We start from the raw sequence: 18,760 nt of genomic DNA on the forward strand, positions 1-18,760 counted from the left end.
AAAATTTTTACTTATATTCTCTCTGAAAAAAATAATCTTCAAAGACGTTCAATCCCTGTTTTCATTTTCGCTACTGACGTCACAAGGGAACAAGTCGCTATAGTTACCAAAACGGAGTTTCGGGACATTGCCAAACTTCCGCCAAATGAATATTTCATTTATCTAACAATTCTCGTTCCGCTAATAATTTCTTGCAATGAAAAATCATCAAAAAGCAATATCGTGCCAGAAAAGACAACCTCGTGCTCCGATTCAAGATGACTGTCTTCGCTTGAGACGTTACACGATGAAACATCTTGTTTTAGAAAACTCACAATTAGCAAAATTTATTAAGAATTAAATGTCGGAAAAGAAGTAATATGTGGCTCCACGTTTTTCTTATTTTTTGCTTATTCTATCAATTTTAGTGACTAAAAGTAGTACTTTTGACTGAAGGAAGCACCCCTATTCAATCAGACATTAATAATGGAATTTCTTTTACAGATATGGCTGCTTTACCGGTAGATAATGTTACATCAAACGAGGAATTTCATGGTAAGTTGAAGAGTGACAAAGCAAATTCTAACTAAGGTAAAACAACTCTTTTATTCAGGATTTTTTTTTTTTTTTTTTTTTTTTTGGATCATTTAATGCTTTTTCGAATCCTCATATAAATAATAGCCGATGATCGAGTAACCCGCGTGTTTCAACAATGAAGCTCGCGCCACGGCATGATAATTTGTTAATATGATTTTGTAATGTTTAACATGCAGGGAAAGGCTTTATCGTGATAAGGCTGAACTCGATCCGGTAACATAACTGTTTTACTGGTAAGCCTGTGTCATTTCAGGGGAATGAAGAAACGTAAACAATTAACGCTATCTACTGGAGTTTAGGGTTAATCCACTGGTGTTAGGGTTAAAATTTCAACTATCAAAATATCACCAAACAGGCAATTGCTTCATTCAAATATAGAAACAATTTTCACCCGTCATACCATAACGGGCGATTTTCTAGTTACATAATAAAGATATAAAAATTGCAGATTGTGCTGACCTTTAGTAACAGACGTCTGAAACGAGTTTGTGTACATTTAAAGCACCATTATTCTGTAGCACAGTCGGTGAAAGCCTAGTCGGTTAGGACGTTGGACTTGGGATCGGGGGAGGTTCCCAGTTTCAATGTACGAGGCCATCAAGATCCACTGGGTATATACGGAGACCATGCTCGTTAAATCTGTGGATCCATAATCTTGGCGTTAAGTGGTACACCAAACGTATAGGTTGCTGGAGCAAATGTACTTCCTCTTTAGTCAAGCCCTACCACACTAGAGTTCCCCGAAGCTTGATTTAACCGATAAATGGGGCCCTAAAGACTCCTCTATTTGTGCCTTTTTTTCAAATCAGGAGCCCGTAATTCCTGATCCTGCACCTCCACTTTTTTTTTTTTTTTGGAATGATAAGTAGGATAACATTGTGACTACGATTCAACATGTACTCGGTTTCATTAGCGTATAGGGAGGATCTTCGATTGGCTGACACCGAACCCGTTACTCTTCAATTACGAGTCGAACGCCTTATCAGGACACCTACGTCTTTCTGTAAGTATACAAAATAGATGAAGTGGAAGGGACTGATGACGGCATCGGGAAGTTGACGGAGTTGGAGTCGGAGTCTGAAGTTCCAAAATCTAGGAGTCGGCCATTTTCCTTCTGACTCCGCAGCCCTGCTTTTACTAATTGCGATAGCTTTAGAAATGCGTAATCATAAGAAGGAATTATTCTACCAAGAATGGTAAACTATAAAATGAAAATTAGAAAGTCTGAATTGGAAATAAGTGTTTTTCTAATGTAATTTCTTCACCCCTAGCTTCTTTCCGAGAGAAGATCTTCAAGAATGGGCCATGCGAGTTGGATGAATTCAGATGTTTAAACAATGAATGCATTGCTCGAGATCTCCATTGTAACGGCATAAAAGACTGTAGCGATAGATCCGACGAAGATTTTTGTTTAGCTCGTAAGTATGGATTTAAGGAATTGTATATTTATGAGTAGATTTATGAAAATTAACTAAACTGTGACTATCACGAAACGTTCTCCTATATCTCTCTTTTGAATATTCTTGACTCTTACGAATAACCAATACTACTACTAAGTTGAACTGTTCTCTATAAAGCAGAATCAAGAACGAAAATTTAAAATAATTTTAAATACCTAAAAATATAATTGCAAGCATTTGATTTGTAATCAATTGGAAGATGGCGACAAATAAAAATTTTAAATCACAGAGACTTCTTCAATCGTTTGCTAATAATTAAATCACGTGAAAAGCTTAGATTTTTTTTTTTTAATTTGTTAAAATTGATTATAATTCCAGTTTGATATGATTTGAAATTTCCAAACAAATTCCTTCTTGCCATAGAATTCCAGAAAAATCGTTTTTTCCGATACCAATATTTAAATGTGCGAGTACGTTTTCACCACAAAAACCGTGACAAAATGCTTATTTTAGTTTTTAATCAGTGGCTGTTTATAACATAAGCTACCATACCATAACCTAAAAATATTTTTTATAAACTCAAGTAAATGACAGTTAAAAAAAAAAAAAAATCACTGTCATTTACAGCATCCATCTTATTGAATATATTTTTTTTTTTCACTTCTTGTTATTTCTCACATTCATTTATTTCTAATTGCTTTGTAGCTCTACGCAGGACCTCCGAAAGTCAAAGCGAGCTCCTTATCAGTTTCGTCGCCAATTCCCTCTAACACCCCCCCCCTTTTTTTTATGCTTCTCCGATACCAAGCTGGGCCTCCTCAACGGCCGGGACCCTAGTTTTTGGCTAGGTTGACATGGCCTCTCGTCGGCCCTGCTAGTGCATCAGAAATTTTAAAACATTGATCAGTTGAACAACGAAAATATTTTAATAGATAACACATAGAATTTGTTTCATTCTTAGGTTGGGCAAGTAATTGTCCCACTTCCTACCCATTTACTCTTTGCGATGCAAACAACAAACAATTTGAGAAATGCATCCCAAAGGCATGGTTGTGCGATGGTGTGCTCGACTGTACATCTGGCTGGGATGAAAAGTATAATTGCAGCAAAGGTAAATATCATTGCATTTTAAATTCTTTTACTTTTTGCCCTTAACTGAAAATGTTTTCCTCAGTTTATAAAAGTTAATTACTACGCTTATTGCAAAATTATCATGACATAATTAGAAAATAAGTTATTAAGTAAGAGGTCAAAATAATGAATTTAAAATGATTGATATGGTGTTTTGAATGATTTACTCAACCCACAGAGCACGCATCTAATAGAGATAGTTTAGAATTTCCAATTCAGCCGTCGACATGAAATAGTTTTCTGTTTAACTGCCATATGGCATTTTATAGCGCCGCTGAATTTCAAAGCGGTTATAATTTTATTTATAGCCTTTTTGGCAAGAAATGTTTTGCCCTACTAGGATAATAGACATAATTAAATCAATTATAAATGAATCATTGCCGCTAAGGTAACACTGAAGACTTGCCAATGAAGAAAGTTATCGTGTTAAAATTACCACTCTTATCTTTTCTTTGTCAATGCTGTCTTTTTAGAGTTTACAAAAAGGTTTATGATTCAACACCATTTAATTACAAAAAAAAATTATACATTACATAGACAAACACGAAATACAGTACGACTTCGTTTATGCAAACTTCCTGGGACCAAATGCAATCCGGATAAGCGAAAATCCGGATCATTCAAGTAATAAGTAAAACACATTCGTAAATAAGCAAACTATTCTTTTATTACAGCGAAAAAACTGTGTTTTGTAACAAAATTACATAGAATTGTTACAAGGCCGTAGCCAGAATTTTGATTCGGTGGAGGGTTCATAAATTTTCGACAAAAAGGCACCTGTTGCTATTATTTTTGAAGCATATTGCGCATTGGTAATCATATGACAATGGGGGAGGGGGGGAGGACAAAACACGAAAAGGAAAAAAAATAGGAAGTAAACGGGAGGGGGGGGTTGCAGGCGATACTATTGATTCATTTAATTATTATTATTATTTTCTGAACAGCAATTTTACAAAATTACGAAGAATTAAAGTTACTTTATCAAATTAGAAGCAAATGTTTTCTCAGATGATTTTAATTTATTATTGTAATATCATTTAATCAGCATTCAATAATATACAAGTCTTGTTGGTTCAAAAAACGATGCATGGTGTTGTAAATGTCGCAACTGCCAAAGATACCAATGCCATGGATATCTTTAATTGGCCTTCAAGTTGGACATGAAATACACTCACTGCCAAAAGTTAAGCACGGAGAGAAAAATTTAAAAATCCGGAAGTCAATCTGAATTGAAGAGGCTGTAATTCGCTACAGAGGTAGATAGAAGTATGCAAATAAGTTAGGTAACATCCAATCACGTTTTCGAGTCGAGAAATGTGCAAAAAAAGGCAGTCGTACAAGAAGGCAGCATTGTGAAGGGTTACAAGAGTTGCTTGTAAATACCGATGAAAAGTGTTTAGAATATTCGCACGATTTATTTTTAAGACAGACGTGTTTGTAGGGCTTCCAGAAGACGAATGGAAGACTCTGAGCGATGGCGGGATGTGGGCATTGTACCATGATGGTTGCCAATGAACTGAACACGTCGTCTACTGCCGTGTTTTGGATTGTTACTCAAGATTTAGTGATGAGGAAAGATCGTGCCACAACGCGCTGCGAGTCCGCACGTTCCTGGCTAAACACCAGGGAGAGGTCCCCAAAGCGCCTTTCAGGGCGCTTACCAGTCATGGCAGAGACGCTGGAAAGAATGTGTAGAGGCCCAAGGAAATTACTTTGAAAAATTTAAGTGTTTGTGCAAATCTGTTCAATAAATTACTTTTTTTAAAACTAATTGCATTACTTTTGGAATGGACCTTGTATTGTCGATCAAAGCAGTACTTATTCATTTTTTCATATTTTACCTCTCCATGCTTAATTTTTGGCAGTGAGTGTAGTAATATGTACCACCAATCACTTTTCATGAGCTCATGCTGAATTACTTGTTTGTAAGGGAGGAGCAGAACTAGGAGTATTTTTAATATTTTGAAATACATGCCAAACTGACACTGGATGTGGTATCTCATTTTAGACGCAATTTCAAAAAACATTTTTTTGAAAAACGTAATTTCAGGCTATATTTGATAGTAAGACTAGAGAAAGAGTTTGGTTTAGCGCAAGTTCCCCGAGAATTTTTGAAGCCTTAAAAACGCATTTGGGACTCTCCTTGGAAATTTTCGTTTTTGAAGTTTTAAAAACGCATTTTTGGGATACATGTTAACTAACATGTTAGCGGAGGAAGCTGGTAGCTCTAACTCGGAAATTTTTTGAAGTTATAAGGCCTATGTTTGATGACGCTGGGAGAGAAGAGAAGGTTCGGGGGGTTCTCAAATTTTTGACAATACGACATTAAAAACGCCATTACAAATTTTCTTTGGGGGGAGGGGGTTTACGGGAAGGAGATCGTATTTTAGGGGCTTTCCCTTCGTTAAACATATTCTAAAGTTCTCTTCGACAACGTTAAACAAGGAAAAGAGGTACCCTAAAGGAAATTGTTTGCAATCGAAGTCCAAGAAAATTACTTTTGATTTGGTACGACGGCATAAGGGGAGGGCAGTCGTTAGCTATCCTCCCGTAAATTTTCAAAATCAAAATTCTGAAAATGCAATTTTAAGTTATCTTTAGTGATATTAAGGAGGATGGAATTAATCGAGGACTCTCGAGCTGAAAGTTTTTAAAAATTAAAGGTCCAAAAACGCAATTTTGGACTATTTTTGGTCTTGTCAAAGATGTTAAAACCTTCTTTTGGATCAGCAGTGTTTTTATTCCACATGGCCGTTCCGAGGTCAAAAAAGTAAAGAGGTGTATGAAATCAAAGGCTTCGTTTTTTTACCCCCCATCACATGCGTATTAAATACGCTTCTCCCCTAGAAAGATTAATGATTTGTGGTTTTAAAAATGCATTATTGACCATCTTTGATAGTGTTGGGGAAGAAGAGGTTTAAGGGTGCGCCCCCGCTCATTTTTTGAAATTGCAATCTTTCCCAATTGCAGCTCAGAAAACGTAATTTTGGATGACTTTCAGTGATTGAAGGAGGAGAAGTTTTCAAGCTCTCCTCCGAAAACTTTTCGAAATTCAAGCCCTGAAAACTGAATTTAAGACAATCGTTAATGATGTTGGCAAAAAGGAAAGGGGGGCGGAGAGACACCCACTGAAATATTCTTGAAGCACAAAACTCTTAAAACATGAGTTTTAGATCTTTGGTAAAGTAAGTGGGAAGAGGGGTTTGGGGGCCACTCATCGCCAATTTTCGAGGGAGCTCCCCCGGAAATTTTTTCGGGATTGAAGCCCCGAAAACGAAAGTTTAGCGGATTTTTGGTATTATTTGGAGGGGGGTGTACAACTTCAATTTTTCAGAGTTGAAGTTTGAAAAACGAAATTTTTGCCAATTTTTTTTCCAGCATGTGAAACTTTGAAAATTTCGGGGGGGGGGGGAGGGGGCTGACCCCTCTGAAATCTCAAATTACTTTGGGCAGGTGTGCCCACCCCTCTAACACCTAAGTTGCACCCCCACCTTAAATATCACGAAGATACCCCTTAAAAGCAAGAGCCCTCCTTCCCCAAATGAGAAAAAAAACTCAAAATTCCCCCCTCCCAAAAAATTTTAATTTAGCAGTCTGCGTCATGACCCTTCCCCCTAGGTAGGCACCCCTGCTTTGGGGTAAATAACTAAGTGTCTCTTCGAGGAAAGATTGTGTACATAATTCATCAAAATCTTAAGAAAAACGTGTGATAAGTGAGTGAGTTAAGTCAAAACCAGCCATTGCATCATTTTGTCCTATTTTATTTTAAATATTTTTGTTGGTTTTTTTTTTTTCTTTTTTTTTTATTTATTTATTTATTTATTTTTTTTGCTACTAAAAGTCCTATGGCTTTTAGTTGTTGTTATTATCCCCTTCCCCCAAACTCTTCAGTCCCAATCGCCGCCTCTGCAAGTATGCCATGCTGTTTGTTAGATTACCATAATTGTTAGACAGCATGACCTGGCATGTAGGAGTTGCTTATGTAATCAAAATAAAGAGCGAATATTTGGCAGATTTATAGTTCCGTTCTTGTTATCATAGTTTAGAATCATTATGTAAGTGATTGCATTAACTCTATAAATTTGATATGGAAAAACCGGAGATCCGGATAAAATGGGGCCGGATGTACGAGGTTATACTTTAGAGTCCATACGGACACGAGCCTCCGTGACTTAACTTGGATAAAATTAGCTCATCTCTTTGCAATGCACACAGCAGCTTGATCTTAAAGAAGAACCTTCTAGTTATCGTTATACTGTTCACACTAATTCTATTGACTTCGAATTCTTCATATTTGAGTTATTCTAACCTAGTACTCCCCACTAGACTTCGGTAATTTTTAATGAAATTTCGCAGAGATATACCCATGCATTTAAAACTAGCAAAGTCAAATGTTTAGCTTCCAAGATTCTAATCCTGAGGATCAAATAAAACGTGAATAAAAAGTTTCATGCATAAATACCTTTTTTCGAGGGAAATGTGAAGTTACCATTTCGTTCTTTTTCAGAACACTTCGTCTTGAAACCACTGGAAAATGTCAATATTCCACGACGTATTGCTGTAGATTGGCTTCTGGGCTTGCAAAGGAACACAAGTATCCTCAAATGGGGCTCTAAAGTGCAACACATTGCTGTTGCCCTGCATCTTGCAAATGCAAAGTTACCAGAAGTAATTAAATCAGAACTAGCGCATGAAGTGGTCATTCAGTTTCTATCCAGACTGGTTTTGTGAGTATTTTTTTTAGTTTCAGAGATTCATGATTTATAAGAAGCAAAAGTCATTAATTTTTCACATAAGGCTTTTTATATTATCATGAAACAGGTTACTGTAGTAGTGGTTAGTTTAGGTTAGTAGCACAGGTTAGTGTAAATTAGTGTAGTCAAAATCAAAACAGCGGGTTTTTTCGAACAAAAGAGTGCGGATCTTGAGTTTTAAGGTTGCATCATACAACTTTAAAACGTGATTTTCAACTCAAAACATCGATTTATAAATTTTTCTCTGACGCCAAACCCCAATCTGTCAGCGTTTTAAAAGTGTTTGAATTTGGTTTCTAACTTACTTGGAAATGAAGTTATAACTTTTTAAATGTTGATTGGAGTCAATTTTGAAGCGTTGGAAGTGTAGTAAATTTTATTAACCGCCAATTGTTTTTATGATTTCAGTTGCAATTTGCTTATTTCATTAAGTTCACTTTATACTGTTGAAGGGACATGAGTCGATATAAGATTCTAAAAAAACGACAAAAAAAATGCGTCATCAAGCATTCATGGGGGAAAATGAAACTACTTCTTTCAAATGCATAAAAATATCTCTATCTTACTACTATTTTATATGCGAAAGTTTGTCTGTATATGGATGTTTGTTACTCTTTCACGCAAAAACTACGGAATGGATTTTAATGAAACTTTACAGTATTTGGCGACACTATCTCTTCGATGAAAATTAGTAACACACAGTTTTACGGAGGAGGAGCCTTATCCAAGGTATTGCAAAACGATTACCGCAAATTTGGTAAGATTTTAAATCGCTGTAAGGGATTACGGGCAGCTACATTTTTTAAAAGTTTGTACTTCAAAAGCAATATAGAAAAGATTTTAGAATACGTTCAAAAAAAAGATATATCTTTTTAAACAAGTGAAGTTTAAATTCATATTTTGGAAATTCCTCAAATTTGTATATTCTTAAATGTCGTTTTTTCGTTTATAAAAGAGTACTATTTTGTTCTTCATACATTTTGCCATTTTACTTTTATGGGTTAAAGAAAAAGCTCGATTTTTAATCACGTCATTAGCGGTCGGTTTTGAGTTATTTCAGTTACAGAAGAAAACTAATAAAAGTAGCTATATTGTTTCTCATAATTATTACAGACTCAGGCAACGCCGGGTATTTTTTGCTATGTACAATAATCTGGTAGCTAATAAAGAAAGTTATTAAATAGAATCTGCCCCCCTACCCCCAGTTACCGTCGAAAACAGATTTATTTTTCGCCAGGAACGGCCAAAAACATGCAAAACATTTCCTTTATAGCATCTTCTGTTCGGAATTGAAAATCATATCTTTTGAATATAGATTAAGCAAATATTTTACGCAGTTTTATAAACTTGGCAAGTCTTTGACAAATGTATGGTACAGTGGTCCTTTGGCGATAAATAATGGATTTGGATTTATTATTTTACATTTTTACGTTGCTTTTAATTGCAAAAATAGAAAATGAAATTAAACAAAATGACATTTTAAAAACTTATTTGATAGGTAGAGTTATGATAACGCGGTCGGGACGAGTGTTCAAAAATCTTGGCGCAACAGCCATTACAAAAGTTGCTTTAAAATGAAACATTTGCAAAATTAACTTTGGTAAAAAGATCATTAAATACTATGGAAAGTTTTTGAAGGTAAAACTAATTTGCCAAATTAGTGAAACAATACCCTCAAACAACATTAAAACTACTATTAAGATGTAAATTAAACCGCCACACCCATTTCTTATCTCCAGTCTTTGGGGAATTATTTTAAATTTTTTGAAACTTTTAATTTTCTTTTTTGAGTGTGTTCGATTAATGATGCTAATTAGGATCATTAATCGATTTAATTTTTGTGGAATCAATGTCCCTACTTTAATGGCGACAATGGAGAGTAGTGTTCTTTCCCCTTTTTTATGTTATCGGACCTGTACTGATGAAGATTTTTGGAATTAATCATGACGGAGATCTTCAGAGGAAGATGTTATTTGAAAACGCTGATATCATCCTTCTAATAGAGACTTTAGGAAATGTTTCTGTTTCCGAAATGAGAAGTTTTTGTACCAGTGTTCTCATTCAAATGGGAACTTAAAAACTGTTGTGCTTACTGTCATTTTAATAATATTTTTGCTCTGAACTTTTTGGTATTGTAATCAGGACCGTTTACGTTATTTAGAAACAGTTGATTTCCTTCTGATGGGGATTTTAAAGGTTTGATGTTCTCTCTCTAAAGGGACATTATTAAAATCAGGATTTGTCGTAACTATTGATCCTATTCTAGAGGACGATTTTCCCGGTAAGAAGCAATACAATAATTTAGATCGCCGGTGTAGCGCTGGACATCATTTTACGGGGATCGGGATTTTGAGGGAAATGTTTGACTTTATTTAAGAATTGTTGACCTCACTCGAATTGGAATTTTTGAAAATTACACAAACTAACTTCTTTACAACTCCTGAACGTTTTCCTGATTTATGTTGTGTGATTTTTTTGGGTGTCTTCCCAATTTCGCCGTTTACCCCCATCCCCCGATTTTCCCCTTTGATCATATCATTTGATTCTTTAAAGGGGGGAGGCAATTTGAAATGTCGGCGAAACTGGAGACAAACCAATTTATGGTAAATATTTAACCTCTGCCTGTGTTGACCATTAACTTGAATCGATAAAAAAAAAAAAACTACATCAACGTGAGCGAAGCCGCGGGTAAAAGCTAGTCATAAATAAAGATGCATTGAAATCTCGATACAACGAGCTTCAGGGGGGCCGCAAATTTTGTTCATTGTAACGAGAATGTCAATGCAATGAAATTCAAGCAAAGTAATAGAAATTAAATCGGGACTGAAAATTTACTTCGTTGAAACGGATATTTCGTTGTATCGGTATTATTCCTTATAACGGGATTTCACTGTATTATGAAATATATATTTATAAAGATCTTAATTTACCTTCCTCAATATTTTTAGTATGCAATGCAATACGCATTAAACTATCTATGAATGTACTTTTTGGCGATGTTATTTTTAACACTTGTCAAAACAATTAGTTTTAAAATATGTCAACATAGCTTATAAATGGCACTGAAATTTCAGATCAAAAATATTTTTAAAGACTTTAAAAATTATTATAGATATCTATCTGAATAAAAATTTCAAAATGGCGTTTTAATTAAAACGCTTAACTAAAAACATCACAACTAAAACCAATTTTTTTTTTAATTTTAGAAAAAAACTTATACATTCAAAACATTTTGTAATGTATTTGAATAAAAGTATGCATGAAATACGAAAGTGATTGTCTTCCCGAAAAACTGTAAAAGTTGTGAAACAAGCCAGCGAGACCGATATAATAACAAAATGCATTTTCATTCCTTCAGTAAGGCACTAATTCCATTCTTTAAAGTTCGGGTGGAAAACACCCCCACCTGATCAGAATCAAACGCAAAGATATCAAAAGGCAGACCGTTTTTACTTTATAAAGTGAAGAGCAAGTGGAGAAAAATAACTTTTCTTACAGAATGAAACACTTTCGCGAATCTAAGGAGCATTTGCGAAGGGCAGACATGTAACTGTCGCTATTTAAATGAAATGCTGTAACTTGTGGGTATAATTTTTTTTGCAGACGCCGCTAGTTCTAAAAAGAGTTTTAAGTCATTTATAAAATGATTTAAACCAGCGATTCCCAACCTGTAGTGCGGTGGACTGGCACCGACCCGCAGAAAAATTTTACCGATCCTCGAAGATTTTTGCTTATCCATGTTAGTAAAATTTCTTTACTCAAACCAAAACAAGCAAAAAAAATCCACCATAATGATTACGCGAAGTTTTTATTAATTTTCGTAATGTTGTATGATTTTTAGGTAGGCTTGCCAGACGTCCCGGTTTTCAAACAAAATCCTGGTGTTCCGGCGGGTTTACTTCACGACCCGGAAAAAGATAAATTTGATTACAAATGTCCAAAAAGGTCTAAAAATAATTAATTGTGAAGGATCATTTCGGATAATTACCTTATCATTTGTAACATTGACTTGTAAAATTGATACTAGATTAGCTTGAGAGGATCTTTACACCAAAAAAACTGAAAAAGTGCTATGGAGTGAAAAGTACTATATCTAAATATTGTTCGATTTTTTTTATTCCTCACTCAAAGCGTTTTTTCAAACTAAAATAAATTGTAAATATTTACATCTCGGAAGTGAAATGTTCAAATTATCTGCTTATGTCATTTTTTACTACCCCTGTTTTATATTCACAACTAGTAACCATTTATTCATTGCAGCATTGAGAATAAACTGCCCTATAAAACGCTCCTGCCAGGGGTATGTACTCCTTTGAATACTAGCAAGGGGGGTGGCATTCTGGTGTCCCAATTCAACATTTTGAAAGTCTGGCAAGCCTATTTTTAGGCAATGTTAATTACTTATGTATATTTAATAGTTAAAATGCGTATATCCATTATTTATAATAGTTACTTATCTTATTCTTAACATTTAAACCTTTTTGTAATAATTCTTTAAAAAGAAGTAAAGTTCTGTTAAAAATTTATTAATTCATTCACTATTATTATTATTATTTGGTAAAAAAGGAAAAAACCCTCAGAGGCACGCAAAAACTTTTTAAAAGTGTTTGGTGTTCCACAACTCGAAAATTTTCATCTTTGTCACATCTAAATTCACTTAAACAAAGTTCTAATTAAAAAATTCACGTCTTTTTTAACTGTCCCAAAAAGGCAATGCCCCTCCCCCCCCTAATTTTCATCTTGCAATGTATATATATATATATATATATATATATATATATATATATATATATATATATATATATATATATATATATATATATATCACTGAACTGTGAAATTGTTTCAAATGCTTCTGCTGGTCCGCTGGTTAAAAGAAGGTTGAAAAATGCTTAAGTGCCGATTTTAACCACATAATTGTTACTCATTATGCCTAATTGTAAATGCTACTTTAACACTTTCCCTGATTATAAATTTGGTTTGAAAGTATTTATTTCTGCTTTTGCTCAAATATGGCTATCTTTTTAAGGAAAAAGATTGCAGATATTCCTAGTGGAGAAATTGCACAGTACGTGAATGCTTTTCTTGCTACCTGCATCGACCCGAGAAATTTTTTCAAGCAAGATTTAGTGGCTGAACTCCGAAAACGAGTAAATGCTCAGAAATACACTAATCCTTTCCTCATGTTAGCTTTGTGTAACGCGGGGGAAGACATTACAGAGAAAGATGCTAAGAAAGTGTACGAAGCTTTTAAGAGTAATCATAAGGAACCTTGGACAGGTGAGTGAAAAAGTCTACTATGTATATGTCCTATGAAACAAAAAGGTTTTAAATACCGTTTTTTGTTCAAATGGTTAATGGGAAGTATGGAATGAGTCTGATAACGAGAAGCTGTGATCATGAGCGAACTCATTTCTTCTTGAAGAAAAAGATTTCTTTTAATCCTCCGTCTATCAGAGCTATCGATAAACAGAGCCAAACTCTACACCGCCAGTTTTATTTACAATGCGGTTTGACTTAGTATTGAGGAGGAATCTAAATTTCCCGATTAGAATAAAGATGGTAAAATATAATAACTAATTCTTGAAAATCATTCGGAAACAGTAACGAATTCCGCTAAAACAACTAAAACATTTCATGTCCAGGACCTTAATACACCCATGCCAAGTTTTAATACTAACACCCTCAAGTGTAACCTAAAATCACTTATTGAGAAAACCTTCAAAAGTTTAATTATTCGTCATTTTGTTTGTATAATTACGCAAAAGTATAATTTGCACCAAAATTTAATGTATTGTCTTCCAAAAGGATAGGAAGTGCGATAGACTTAGTTGTTTCTAATTTATTACACTAAGATGCAATAGCTACAAGGTAAATGGAAAAACTTAAATTGCACATCAAAAATGAAGCGTATAGCTGCAAAAGTATAGGTATCTCAAAGAACAAACTTTCAAGGACTAATTCATATTATACAAAACGATATTGATCGTAATAACTTTTCCTATTTTATTCAGATTGGACTATGTAGAGGATCATTTTGGAACTATCTGAATGTCTCACGTTGTTGGCTTACTTAGATATTGCACTGAGAAAACAGCGTAAAAAACGCATTTGCGCAAAAATTGGAATGGGGGTCTTTTCCGAAATTTAAAAAAAAAAAATTTCTGACGATTTTTAAAATAATTTGACAATGTTTAATATGTAAAAAATAATTTTTAATCGACGCGCAGATTCAATTTCCTTTTTTACGCTTCTGCACATGACATCATAAGTGATGAAATGCCATTCACTGATGCCATTAACGCAGAGCGCAACATTTAATTCGCCTCTTTACTTGCATGTACTAGCAAGGACATGGTTTATAGCAAGCGTAGAGCGCAATATTTAATTCGCTTGTGAATGATCATAACCTGGAAAAGCAGTAGACATCAAGCGTAAGCATTCAGCACGCCAGTGGAGTACGTGCCAAAATTCATCACTTGTGACGTCATAAAGACCGCGCCTTGTTTGAAAAATCTTGACATTTTAAAAAACAAATTAAAAATTAAATGTTTCGAAAATAAAAGATTTTCCTTGCTCCGTGTTATTTTTTTATTTAATTAATTAATTTATTTATTTATCTTTATTTATTTATTTCTTTAATTCTTTTTATCAACATCAGTGACTAAAAATATTACTTTTGACTGATGGAAAAACCCGATTGGAGATACCTACATTTGCAGCTATACGCTTCAAATAGCAGTGAAGGAGAAATTTAAAACCAAATGTTTTTAGAAACCTTCCACATCTTTACTAATAATAAAGCTCAAAGACTCTCTGTCTGGATGTCTGGATGTCTGTAGGATGTCTGTAACGCTCATAGCGCCTAGACCGTTCGACCGATTGTCATGAAATTTGGCACAAAGTTAGTTTGTAGCATAAGGATGTGCACCTCGAAGCGATTTTTCGAAAATTCGATTTGTTCCTTTTCTATTTCAATTTTAAGAACATTTTCCGGATCAAAATTGTCATAAGATGGACGAGTAAATTACGAAATTATCATGACGTGGAATGGGAGAGCGAATGAACATAGCCAATTGGCGATAAATTCGTCATCCATTATTTGTAAATATACAGGCGAACCGAATGACCTTTTACTTTTCAACTACGGGCAAAACCGTGCGGGTACCACTAGTGACCAAATAAAACTTGTCAAAACGAATTACTTCGCATTGGTAGATTTTCTGGAGCGGAAAATGTAAGATCACTAAATCTTGGGAAACAACTTTTTTCCCTAGTACCATCAGGGTCGGATCAAACTCCAAAATTTGTGGGCAAGCTCAGTCTCATTTCGGGGTCCCCTCCCCACCTTTTGTTTGCTGCAGAATTTTTCTAAAAATTCCACTCGCATTGAAGCAAAACTCACCAATGCTGAAAATATTATTTCCAACACTGTAACGAGGAAAATTCTTTTCAGACATTCAAGCGTACGCAGTCATGGCTTTGGCTTGCGCTGCTGCCCAGCCACGAACCACTTGGGATGTTCAGAAAATAGAGGAGTTGACGATGGAACTGAAGCAAAAACAATTAAGAAATGGAACAATAGATAATTTAAAAACGACTGCTCTAGTGATGCAGGTGAGTTTGACTGATTGGAACTTACACGGTCTTTTTCTCTTGGCAGATTCGACAGACTTATGATGTGATTATCTTTCGGAAAGAAACTTTTTTTCTTTTTCATTGTTTTAATGTAAAAATGTTTCAATTAAATAACGGTAAAGTCAGACAGAGTAAATATATTACTCTCTAAAAGAAGCTTTTTTAAAGGAATTCGACATTTATTTTCAAGCTTCTTTTCTTAAATATTGCTAATTTCCTAGTTACAAGAGGCTTGCAATAATTTTAAACTGAATTTAAACTGAAGCAAAATGAATTGCACAAAAGCTCATAAAAGGGATTTAAGCCTGATTTTCAATATTCGAACTGAGCAAAACTAATGGCACTTGTAACTAGTACGCTTATTGTTTAGTGTAGTTATTTTTCCTAGCAGGAAGCGATATTAGAAGTCATTTGCAGTTGTGAGAATAGGTAAACGAGCATTAAATCCTCTTTAGAATATTTATGGCATGCTTTTTTTTTTTTTTTTTTTGAGCAATCACGATTGCTTATTGTTCTCACTTGACCATCTTTGATATTTGGTTCCTTTTTCAACCCCCACCGTCCTCTGCAGGCACGGCTCCGAGCACTGCCTCCCGGAATCCGCTTCTCCTGGTCGGTGGCGTCCATGTCCTACACACCCCACGCTCATACACACACACACGCCTACATGCATACACACAGGTCTACGCACACACACAAGCCTACACATGCACGCACGCGCGCCTGCACACACACACACAACTATACAGACGTAACCGCCCAGGAGGAGAGGCAGTCTTGGGCGGGGGGGGGGGACAGGAGCCATTTCTAGAAACAATAACTCCAATGAGTAGGGTCCTGTCGCAACTCGTGATTGCGAAAAACATATTTCGAATTTCAAAATTTCAGAGTTCAAGTTAATTCTTTTTTTTTTTTTTTTTTTGGCGGAAGCAACCGTATATCGTCGCCTCAGAGCAACAGTAAGACATCTAATCCCAGGAATAACACTAAGATATACTACTGTTGCTCTGAGCCGACGATATGCGAAAAAGCAGTCGTTGTCACAAGACATTTCTCGCAAAGAAAACATTATGTACTTTTATGAAGGGATTGGAAAATGCCCAAAGCAGCAACTCACCCATTCTCAGCTTATTGTGTGAGAATAGCGAATCTTAATTTCTTTGTTAATTGGAAACTGTAAAAAACTGCTTTTTCCATAAAACCCATTATTTTTTAACACTTTAGTTTGAATGCAATGTTCTGAAAATTATTATTATTTTTTTTTTTTTTTTGCAATGTTAATCCAAAAAATTATATATATTGTCTTCAACAAGTAATAACTTCAAACATTAACACAAAATTTCTTAAAATAACTTTATATCAGTCGTTTAAGCAAAACTTTTTAGGTTTAACCCTTTCTTTCCCACTTTATCAGTCATGTAGAAAATTTCTTTCAAGTATTTTTTAATACTACGTAGAAGCAAACTAAACGATAAGTAAACAAGTTATAGTTATTATACCTTATTCTCGCACTTAATGAGGGTTTAATGAAATCGTACTTTTAACGTCGTTGCACAAATTCGAAAAAATATCAGGGGAGGAGGTATAAAAACTATTACTATAGACAGAGCTGCCAACTGCTACGAAAAAATAGTTGCTACGAATTGCACCTTTAAACTACGACCTAAGAAAGCGGATCCAAATATATTACAATTTCCTGCTTTTTTTTTTAATTTATTATTCCAATTAAAAAATAAATAAATAAAACATGAACTGCATGAAAACTAAACCGTTATGTTCAGCAAATCAAACTTTTATGTGTGTGCTGAGGGTCCTGCGCAACTATAATCACTCTTCGAAAGTTGCATGGTGTAAAGATGGATCGGTTTTTAGATAGCGACGCTGATCCAGACATTGAATTTTCGGCAAAAAGCGGAAAAACTGCCAAAAATATATAAGTGAAGAATATAATTCTTTTTATTGAGTATTAATATTTTCTGTATCATATTTGAAATCTGTTAAGTGTCATTTTTTTTGTTCTTTATACTGTTGACAATTCATCACTGTTTAAATTTGCGGCACCGGCCACGCTCTCCCCCCTCCCCCTTAACTGCGAAATGCTGCTACGATTTTGGATTTTCAAAAGTTGGCAGCTCTGACTATACAATTTTTATTCAAGAGACGGTATGGTAATAAACTCAAACACAGGGGATGAACTGCTGCAATATTTCTAAATATATATACAAGACGCTAGAAGATGCTACCCTAGAGCAAATACAACTTAATGCGACCCTTACCAAGAAACCACACGACAATGTAACGATGAAAAAAAAAAATAAACAAGCAGCAACCGAAAGAGAATTGTAAAACATGTTTCTAGAGGCTAAATTACTTTCCCTCGTGTCCCCGTAATCGAAAAATGAAGCCATAAAGCCTGCCGATATTTTTTTAAAAAGTCGTCAAATTTAGCAAGTTTCAGTGAGTTATTTATTTATTTATTTGTTTAGTTCTTAAAAAAGTATTGCACACTACAGAAAAAATCCAGTTACAATGGCAAATAACGTAAAAATATCATTTAAAACAAACTATAACATTTAAAGTATTAAAACACCTAGACTTAAAATTATAAAATGACGCGTTGAAAATATCTAAATCGCGACAGTGAATGTTAAAAGTTTGTGAAATTAAAAAGACAGAAACTATCTACGTAGTTAAATTTGGTAAAAATATTTTTTAAGCATGAATGCTTCCTAAGAGTCCTATTTCAAACATCAAATTGGATGGAATCAACAATGTCGGAGAAGTCAATTAAAATACTTAAGATCTTATAGATAAATACACAGAAATTTGTGGCGTGATTTAAGACTGGGAACATTATATATATATATATATATATATATATATATATATATATATATATATATATATATATATATATATATATATATATATATATATATATATATATATTACACAAATAAGAGTAATACAGTAGTACCTCCTTTAAGGGATACCTCTGAATAAGGGACATTTTATCTAAGGGACAGTCACAGAGAAAAATTGCAGTCTAAAGATTAAGGTTTGGAAAAAGTTTGCCTAGTCATTAACATGTAAAGAAGAATATATATATATATATATATATGTATTTTTATATTTTTCATTCATGCTTGTCCCTCTCAGCAATTGATTCATATGGGTTCAGCACCATCCATGACTAAATTTTTATAGAAAACTTGGGTATGGTGACACTTATTTAATTGAATTGTACATTGACACATTGAA

At 34.3% G+C, this 18,760-nt stretch overlaps 1 protein-coding gene across 1 annotated transcript in view; it reads left to right on the top strand.

Moving 5' to 3' along the window:
- The first annotated feature begins 485 nt into the window (after nt 1-485).
- LOC129224928 (uncharacterized protein CG3556-like) overlaps nt 486-18,760 on the top strand; it is a 36,550-nt gene continuing 18,275 nt past the window's right edge. Inside the window, exons 1-6 of the mRNA XM_054859476.1 lie at nt 486-534; nt 1,848-1,994; nt 2,938-3,087; nt 7,615-7,834; nt 12,891-13,141; nt 15,318-15,478. Coding sequence (XP_054715451.1) covers nt 486-534; nt 1,848-1,994; nt 2,938-3,087; nt 7,615-7,834; nt 12,891-13,141; nt 15,318-15,478 — 978 coding nt within the window. The remainder of the gene's footprint in view (nt 535-1,847; nt 1,995-2,937; nt 3,088-7,614; nt 7,835-12,890; nt 13,142-15,317; nt 15,479-18,760) is intronic.

Source organism: Uloborus diversus, chromosome 6 (assembly GCF_026930045.1).
Source record: "Uloborus diversus isolate 005 chromosome 6, Udiv.v.3.1, whole genome shotgun sequence".
Lineage (NCBI taxonomy): Eukaryota > Metazoa > Arthropoda > Arachnida > Araneae > Uloboridae > Uloborus > Uloborus diversus.